The sequence below is a fragment of the Eptatretus burgeri genome, chromosome 3 (genome assembly GCF_056783735.1).
Source record: "Eptatretus burgeri isolate ZD-2024b chromosome 3, Ebu_testis_v1, whole genome shotgun sequence".
NCBI classification, from domain to species: Eukaryota; Metazoa; Chordata; class Myxini; order Myxiniformes; family Myxinidae; genus Eptatretus; species Eptatretus burgeri.
Window position 1 is genome coordinate 68,608,875 of NC_140963.1, and position 8,672 is coordinate 68,617,546.

The 8,672-nt window shown below is 44.0% G+C and overlaps 1 protein-coding gene across 2 annotated transcripts in view; it reads left to right on the forward strand.

Annotated features, from left to right (window-relative positions):
- LOC147030122 (uncharacterized) overlaps positions 1-2,661 on the forward strand; it is a 4,191-nt gene extending 1,530 nt beyond the window's left edge. The window contains exons 1-3 of one of the 2 annotated variants that reach the window (XM_085873843.1): positions 1-681; positions 881-1,786; positions 2,182-2,661. The exon at positions 1-681 is cut by the window's left edge and continues 1,530 nt beyond it. In XM_085873843.1, the coding sequence (XP_085729969.1) occupies positions 1,514-1,786; positions 2,182-2,205 (297 nt within the window). In that variant the 5' untranslated portion in view covers positions 1-681; positions 881-1,513 and the 3' untranslated portion in view covers positions 2,206-2,661. Of the gene's footprint in view, positions 682-880 lie in introns of both variants that reach the window. The other variant, XM_085873842.1, reaches the window with a different exon arrangement.
- The last annotated feature ends 6,011 nt before the right edge of the window (positions 2,662-8,672 follow it).

Below are 8,672 nucleotides of genomic sequence, written 5' to 3' on the forward strand. Positions count from 1 at the left end.
ATCGTCACGATGCATTGTGTGTTCACCTTGTAGAACATTTCGTCCATTCTGCCGCATTCGCTGCTGCGATGTGGTCGTACCTTGTGCTCTTGAATTTTTTCAAGGAATTTCAAGAGGATATGTTTCCAGCACACCTGCAAGTGCGTCCTGCAGTCTGGACTATAAGGAAGTCTTACCAGGTAAGTGGGAAACAAAGAGAAAGACCGCTCCTGATGGACGGAGGGTAAAGGTTTAAAGATCCCATTGATGAGAATGAAAAGGAAGTTATAGGAACGGAGCAGATTGTGATATTCAAGAAATAATGACGGTTTGATTACGATGTGAACAAATGTACTAATTAATCTTGTTACAAGGAAACCACACCTGTTCTGGAAAGTTTCATCCGTTTGCTGGGCCTGTGGTCAGAACGTCGTGTTTCAACTTCACTTTGAAAGGATCCCATTTACGGATTGTTATGAAGGAAATTGATTCCTGTTTTCATTGAAATAACATTTTTTTATTAAACTTGTTATGTCCTTGTCCACAGATCCTTGGGGAAGGTTCCATCTTCGGCCCGATGGACGTTGGACAACTCGTGTCGCTTTGGGGGAGATTTGTATTTGCTGTAGGGATCATCTCCATGGTGATACTTATCATCAACTCGCTTTGTGCGATTTATTTATGGATGAACAATCGGTTCCGGTAAAGCTCTTCACAAGTCCTCATTTTATTATTGATCTTCAAATGAAGAACAGCAAATTATGATCCCGATGGACCTCTCTACTGATGAATATGTTGTTGTTGGAGTTTATATATTTGGTGGTCCTCTCATTCATTCATTTGTGCAACACAGAGAAATGTTCTCCACAACGAAGTTCTGTTTTTTCTTGTGTGTTCACAGAAAGGACAAGAAAGAAGATGGAGAAGATGAGCCTGATGGGGAGAATAAAGATGTGGAAGATGATGATGACAGATTGGATTCAGAAGACGAGGAAGGTGATTGTGATGATGGAGACGACGGATGTGATTGCCACGATGACGACGAATGTGATTGTGACGATGGAGACGACGAATGTGATTGCAACGATGATGACGGATGTGATTGCGACGATGATGACGGATGTGATTGCGACGATGACGATGACGAATGTGATTGTGACGATGACGATGACGGATATCGTTGTGAGGATGGAGACGATGAATGTCTTTGTTCCAATGACGATTTCAATTGAGGGCAGGAACACCAGGTTCGCAGGGGAGGAGGGGGAGAGGCTCTATTTTGTGATGTGCAACTTCCAGGAATCTGATTTCATTTCAGTTGTCGTTTTTCCAAGTAGTTTTCGATCAGATAAGGTCATCAGCACAGTTTACCACCCTCTGGGAGGAACGAGTTTGCACATCACCTGCTGAAAAGAGTCGTCTGTGTTGCAAAAAGACTATTTTGATGTTTGTGTGTGTTAAGGGTTCTTAAGGGGTCGAAGCAGTTCAAACGGTGTAAAGGTCATACGGGCTCTTACAAAAAAAAGGGATCAAAATGGATCTATGGGGTCTCAACGGATCAAAAGGATCTGCGGGTGGAAATATCAGAGGTCAAAGGATATATAGGAGTTTAAAGGGTCATGTGGAGTTGAAAGGTCTTAAGGGTAAACAGGGTCGAAAGGAGCAACAGCAACAGCAACAACAGAAGCAGCACGGTGTTGAGGAGCTGCAGGAAAAGCAGAACCCTCATTGTGATCACAGGCTGCAACAACAACAGCAGAAACATCACGGTGTTGACAGGTCATACCACATGCAGGACCTTCAACAGGTAAGCACTCTTCAATACTTTGGGCAGTTGGGGTGACCACACTCGGTGCAAAGACAGCAAACCCCAAGATCGGGACGTTAAGCTGAAATACATTTTGCCACTTGTTCTTTTATAGACATTGCTGTTAATACTTCCTTCGATGAAGAAGAATGTTCTTATTTGTGGAGAGAATTGTAGTTATAACTTTGGTGGGAAGGTAACTTATTAACATGGTCATCGCGATGCAGGTTAAATCACAAGAAGTTTAACTTCCCTCGATTGGATTATTCACCTTTTCGTCGTTACCTGTTCCATCAGTGTATTCCCTTCTGTGCCCTTTCCTGAACAAGTTGTCAAACTGATGAAGATATCAATGTATTTAATCTTTTATATTTTTATTGTTTTTTTTCCCGAAGACCCCTCAGAAGAGGTGCTCGTGAACTCCCCTCCACCCACTCGAATGAAACCATCTTACCGGTTGGCACGTAAGTTGCCAAGATTCTTGCCTTACATTACAAATTATTCCAAACTTTGTATAAACTGCATGTTCTTCACCCCATCATGTCCCTTTCTGTCTGTGTCTCAGAAGTGTTCAGAACAAATGAATGTTTTGCTTCACTCTTCTCCAGACAAGCACCAAACAGATCATCCAGTTGGTGAAAGTCTGGCATGAGTGTTAATGTATCCCTATATAATTCATTGTGTACAACTGGATGATCATTAAAATTATTTAAATCGATGAAGGTTGGTAAAAAATAATCGTTGCAATTAAATTAATTAATTAAATCGAAGCAGGTTGGATGTCACGTGGCAGTTTTCCAGCTTCTTCCTCATTTCCTCATCTGCCATGACCAAGCCGAGGGATTCTTCCCGAAACGTCGCCTTTACCGATGAGTAGTAAGTTCAGCTTTTTTCAATTATAAACTATTACTGCATTAAAATTAATTGTTTGAAAAACGTTAATTAAAAGCCAGTGGGAGTTTGTGATGAAGAAAATGAAGATGTGAAATTGAAGGCAAAAGAAAATAGGCCATGGGCAACATGTGGCTTCCATGCACCCCTTGCCCCCCCACATCTCAAATAACCTATGTTTTTTCTGAATCCCCTGGATGTTCTGAATAAGAAATCGAATGTTTACATTGAAAATATAGGGATGCACTTCCGGTTTTGACCCTATAACTAATGGTACCCTAAAAACCGCTCATCGCTGCTCCGCGTTGGTCATGATTTATATGCCTCATCATATCAACTTGTGGAATGGCTCAATGAAGGTCAATGTTCACTTGTGATATACCAAATAATACCTGATGCTATTCTGCTTATTTTCATATGTCTGATAAGTTGTTACAATACATATTGCCTAAATCACAGTCATTTGAATGAGCATACCACGATCCAGGGATATTCGCATACTGACTGACACTTTCATGTTTCACATTTTTGCTTTCACTGATAAGTTTTGTTTTATATTACAGAATCTCGTACTCAAAGAACAATTAATTAAGCTTGACAAGTAAATATTTCCACTTTGATTTTATTCTACAATTCTTTCTTGTTTTTCTATTTTCAGATTGCACCTGAATGATGTCTAATTCATCAGACCTCGGTGACGAGAATGCGCCTCCCCCAAAGCGATCAAAGGGTGGCCAAGATTGTAGTTTGCTGGTGTGCATTGTGCATGTCCCAGGATTGCAATATGGACCATTGCTACAATTATCTGCAAATGAGGATGGTTCCCAAAAATTGGATAAATTGAAAGAGATTCGTGATAAGAGACTCACCCAAAATGCAGGTTCTGTTCACCAGATGAAGGACACGTGTAATCTTATTCCTGATGTCACAAAAGAGCACCATCATGGTTATCATAGGGTGTGTTGTCAGAGTTTCACCATGAACATCAATCGTTTGGCTTCACACTCGGATTCACAAGAACCATCATGTTCCCGACCAAGCAGACGCAGTTCAGCGGATCATATGTTGTTTGCACCAGACTGTATTTTTTGCAATTCTGAAGGAAGGGAAAAAGTTAAAAGCAAGGGGGCGTGGACTACCGAGGGCATGAGTTGCTTTATTTCTGATGGTTGGCAAATAATTTTAGAGATGGCCGAGAAGACAAATGACGAAAAACTGCTCACACGGATTAGATGCCAGGATCTGTTTGCATGTGAAGCCAAATTTCACAAGTCGTGCAGGACAAAGTACCTACAGAAGCCAGATAAGTGGAGAAGTACCAATGTCCAGAACAAAGATAAGCAAGTTCAACTGACGGAGGCTCATAATCATGCATTTCACGATGTGTGTGAGGTAATCGACACTGATGTTCTACGAGACAAGAAGATGGTGAAACTAACTGATCTTGTCAAGACATACATAGCCAGCTTGGAACTCACAGAGTTCACAAATCCAAACTTCCGTGGAGAAAACTTCAAAATCAAACTTGAGAAACACGAAGAGTACAAGGACAGATTGGCCTTCTGCAAACTGTATTCCTCAGCAAAAATGTAGTCCTATATAGTATATAGTTCTGACACTGACGTGAACAATGCAGTCCGATTAGCATACGAGCTAGCTTCGACAGATATGATACAAGAAGCTGGAACATACCTGCATCAGGTGATTTTTGGCAGTTTTGCGATGTCCAATGAACTAAAATGGCCACAAACTGCTCAACATCTTGGAGATGTGAAGGATATTGTACCATCACAACTCGAGAAATGTCTCAGCTCTGTCATAGGTGGAAAAGCCACCGCTCGTACATCTTAGTCACATCGACTGGTATACTCAATAGGATAAGACATTTGTCGAGCAGCTACCAATGGTGAGTGGAAACTCCCAAAACACATATTGATATGCATGACACTCCGCCACCTGTTCAGGAGTGAGCGACTGATCACCTTACTGAATTGAATGGGACATTCAGAGAACGACTCATTTTCATTGGAACTAGAAACGGCTCTCGCACAGGCTGTGGATGAAACTTCAAATTTGTTGTCAACTCAAATCATCCGATCTCCAGATGCACCTTCTGTCTTTCACTCTGAATTTGACAACTTTGATCAACGACGAAATAACCTCAGTGGAATGGGATCAATCCACACTGCCCATGGTATCATGCTGCAGGATATAGAAGGGAGACCAGAGGACCACGGAGGTACCCGTGTAGAAATACCATCCATTCCACAGAATATGACAACAAAACAACACTCTCTAAATATCCAATCATCTGAATGTCTTCCAGATTGTTATGTCACCCAGCGTAGGAGTCGTCAGATAATGATTGAGCAGTGAACATAACCCGGTGGTAATGCTGTATTCTACTGCATGAAAGAAACACCAGGAAACTTTAGCCAGATATGTTCCAAAGTGTTAGATATAATGCCACCGAAAGGTGATGTTGTGTTCAGCACAGACTCCTACATGCCTAACTCTGTGAAAGCAATGGAGCGACTCAGACGAGGTTGTGGTGAAAAACTGATGATCAAAGGGGAGAACACCAACAAACCATCTGACTGGAAATTGTTCTTGGGCAATGATGTCAACAAGCAACAGTTTATTGCACTACTCACTCGACTCTGGAGCCAAGATGCATATGCCAAGAAGCTACAAGGAAGACAAGTGACTGTAATCTGTGAAGGCACTGCATACCTCCTGACATCTGATGATGGTCTGTCAACACATAGAAGAGAAATTCCCACGCTCAAGTCAACCCAGGAGGAATCTGATTCGCGTATCATCCTATATTGTAAACATGGTAGTAATCAGAGTTACAAGTACTTGAGGGTGAAGAGTCCAGACACTGATGTATTCTTTATACTTCTCAACTATGCACCTACACTCGGTGATGTCACCATCTTGTTTGACGCTGGCACTGGAAACAAGAAAAGACTGCAAAATGTGAGTTGATATGTCACGAGGTTATACCCAGCAACACTGTATAGCTCTGATGGCACTCCATGCATACAGTGGATGCGACTCCACAAGCGCCTTCAAAGGATTAGGAAAAGTGAAACCTCTCAAGAAACTATTGAAGATGCCCAAATTTGTGCCAGTGCTTGCGAGGCTGGGAGACTCCTGGCATGTACCTACAGAGCTCGTAGACGATCTTGACAAGTTCACGTGTGCCATTTACGAAAGGCCGCGCATGCGCAGAGTTGATGAAGCACGCTTCCTTAAGATGAGCCAGTTGTGTGACACAGATAATGACACATCAATCAAAACTTCACACAACATTGATATGGCGAATCTACCTCCATGCCGAAAATCGTAAGAGCAACATATCAGGAGAGTGAATTACCAGGTTGGAATATGGAAGAGAGTGTATATCACTGATCCTGATATCCCTCTGGCGACTGATGGCCATGGTTGGACAATGGTTGATGGCAAAATGGAGCCGTTATGGTATGATGGAGATTAACTTCCACAACAATTAATATGTATTGTTGAAGGTTCACCGACTGATGAGGACGAATCAGATGATATTGGTCCACTTCCTGCAGGAAGAGACTATCCTGCTGGAGACAGTTCAGACAGTGATTCTGATTAAACCCTTGTCAAAGTGGACATCTCTCTGGCTGTTATCAGAGAACCACCTCACTGCCGTCGAGTCTGGCATTTCACTCAAGTCGACTGGCAGGGTCTCCGAGCAGCCATCAAACTTACAGACTGGTCTCCCATCACTACTTTCTCAAACATCAACTCATCCTGGGAATTCTTTCAAAGAAACTTGCTCTCCCTCATGCACAGATTTATCCCCTCTTGTGTTCAGTTGTCCTACCCTTCCTCCCGCCCTTGGTTTACTGAAGCTTGTGGCGAGGCAGTTGTCCTGAAACAACTTGCCTTTGCCTCATGGAAAGCAAACCCAACTGAGGGCAATCTCAGTTCCTTCCACAAAGCTCGGAACAAGTGTGTATCTACCCTCAGGAGAGCCAGAAAACAACATCTTTCTCATCTCAAGTCTGAACTCTCAAACCTCTCTCCCTCCTCAAAATCCTGGTGGCGTTTAATCAAATCTGTTTCTGGTGTATGTTCCCCCTCCATCCCCTCCCTTACCTCAAATGGCCGCACTGCTGATACCACACGTGATGAAGCTGAATGTGTAAACTTTGCAGCTAAATCTTGTTTGCAGCTAAATCTTGTTTGCTAAATCTTGTTTGCTAAAGTTTGCAGCTAAATCTTGTGTCCGAAACCCATCACTTTCTCTACCCACCTTACCCAGTCGCACCCAACTGTCCCTGGACTCTATCCTTTTCTCCTGACAAGGTGGAGAGCTTGCTTTCAAACCTTGAGTCAGATTCTGCAACCGGTCCAGACGGCATCAGCCCACGTGTACTCAAAGCCTGCTCTTCTGCTCTTGCTCACCCTCTCTCTGTTCTATTCACCCTCTCATTTACCCAAGGTCATATGCCATCTGCTTGGAAATCTGCTAACATCACTGCCCTGCATAAAAAAGGTGCAAAAACAGATCCCTGTAACTACAGACCAATCAGCCTTCTCCCAATCACCAGCAAGGTTATGGAATCCATCATTGCTTCAGACATGAAATCCTTCCTCTTCTCCAATGGCTTGATTTCCAATCATCAATTTGGTTTCAGACCAGGTCACTCTACCCTGGATATGCTGCTTCTGCTCTCCCATCAATGGATGGAGGTCCTCAATGCCAGACAGGAAATCCGAGCCGTATCCCTGGACATATCACGTGCTTTTGACACAGTCTGGCACCCTGCACTACTGACCAAACTCTCTTCCCATGGTATTCAAGGCCATCTCCACTCATGGCTCGCAGACTTCCTCTCCTGTTGCAGTCAACGTGTGGCCCTAAATGGAGTTCTTTCATCCCCTCTTCCTGTGCAGGCTGGAGTTTCTCAAGGTAGCGTTCTGGGCCCTGTTCTTTTTCTGGTTTTCATCAATGATCTCTCCGACTCTCTGGAAAATCCTCTATTTCTCTTTGCCGACGACTCCACCCTCTGCCGTACCATCTGTCATCCCTCAGACCGGCAAGCAGCAGCTTCTTCGCTCACTGCAGATCTGGATAAAATCACAAACTGGTCCAACACGTGGAACATGTCTTTCAATCCAGACAAATCTCACACTCTCACTATGTCTCTTCGAAAGGACCGTTTAGAACCCCCCCCCCCCCCATCCACTTTCTCAACAATCCTCTGGAAGAAGTCTTTTCTTTCAAGCTTCTGGATCTCACTATCTGCCATGACCTTTGCTGGGAAAGTCACATTTCCAACCTCGCCTCAAAAGCCAGTTGCCGACTGGGAATCCTCCGTCGGGCAAAGTCCTTTCTCGGCCCTCTTGAGCTCCTGACCACTTACAAAGCTTTTATCCGTAGCCTGATGGAGTACTGCTCTCCCCTCTGGGCTGGTGCTCCTGCCTCCCACCTTTCTCGGCTTCACGCTGTCGAAACCAGGGCATTTAAGATCATCGGCATCTCCCGCAATGAAGCTGAGTCTTTGGGCCTCTCACTCAATCACCGCAGGTTGGTCGGTGGTCTTTCTGTCTTCTACCGACTCCTCTCCAGCCTTGCCCCCCCTGCTCTCTCTGCGATTTGTCCCCACCACATTTCCACAGGGCGCTCAAGGTCCGCCAACAACCCCCTTCTGGTAAAACTACCAAAATCACTGCTCATCTTCACTCTTTCATTCCTCTTTTTTCCCGCCTTTGGAATAAACTCCCTCACTCTATTCATTTCCATTCTTCCCTCCAGGCCTTTAAAACAGCTGTTCACCACCACCTCTTATCATCCCCCATCCACATCCTCGACCTTTTCTACCCCCGATAATCCACCCAAGCCCACTTCCTTCAATTCCCCTGCTTTCCTTCCTGAAAGTCCCTGTAATGTCCATCTTCTCTTCGCCATGTTTCCCGTCCCATCCCCATCCCTCTCCCTTCCACAGTTCAC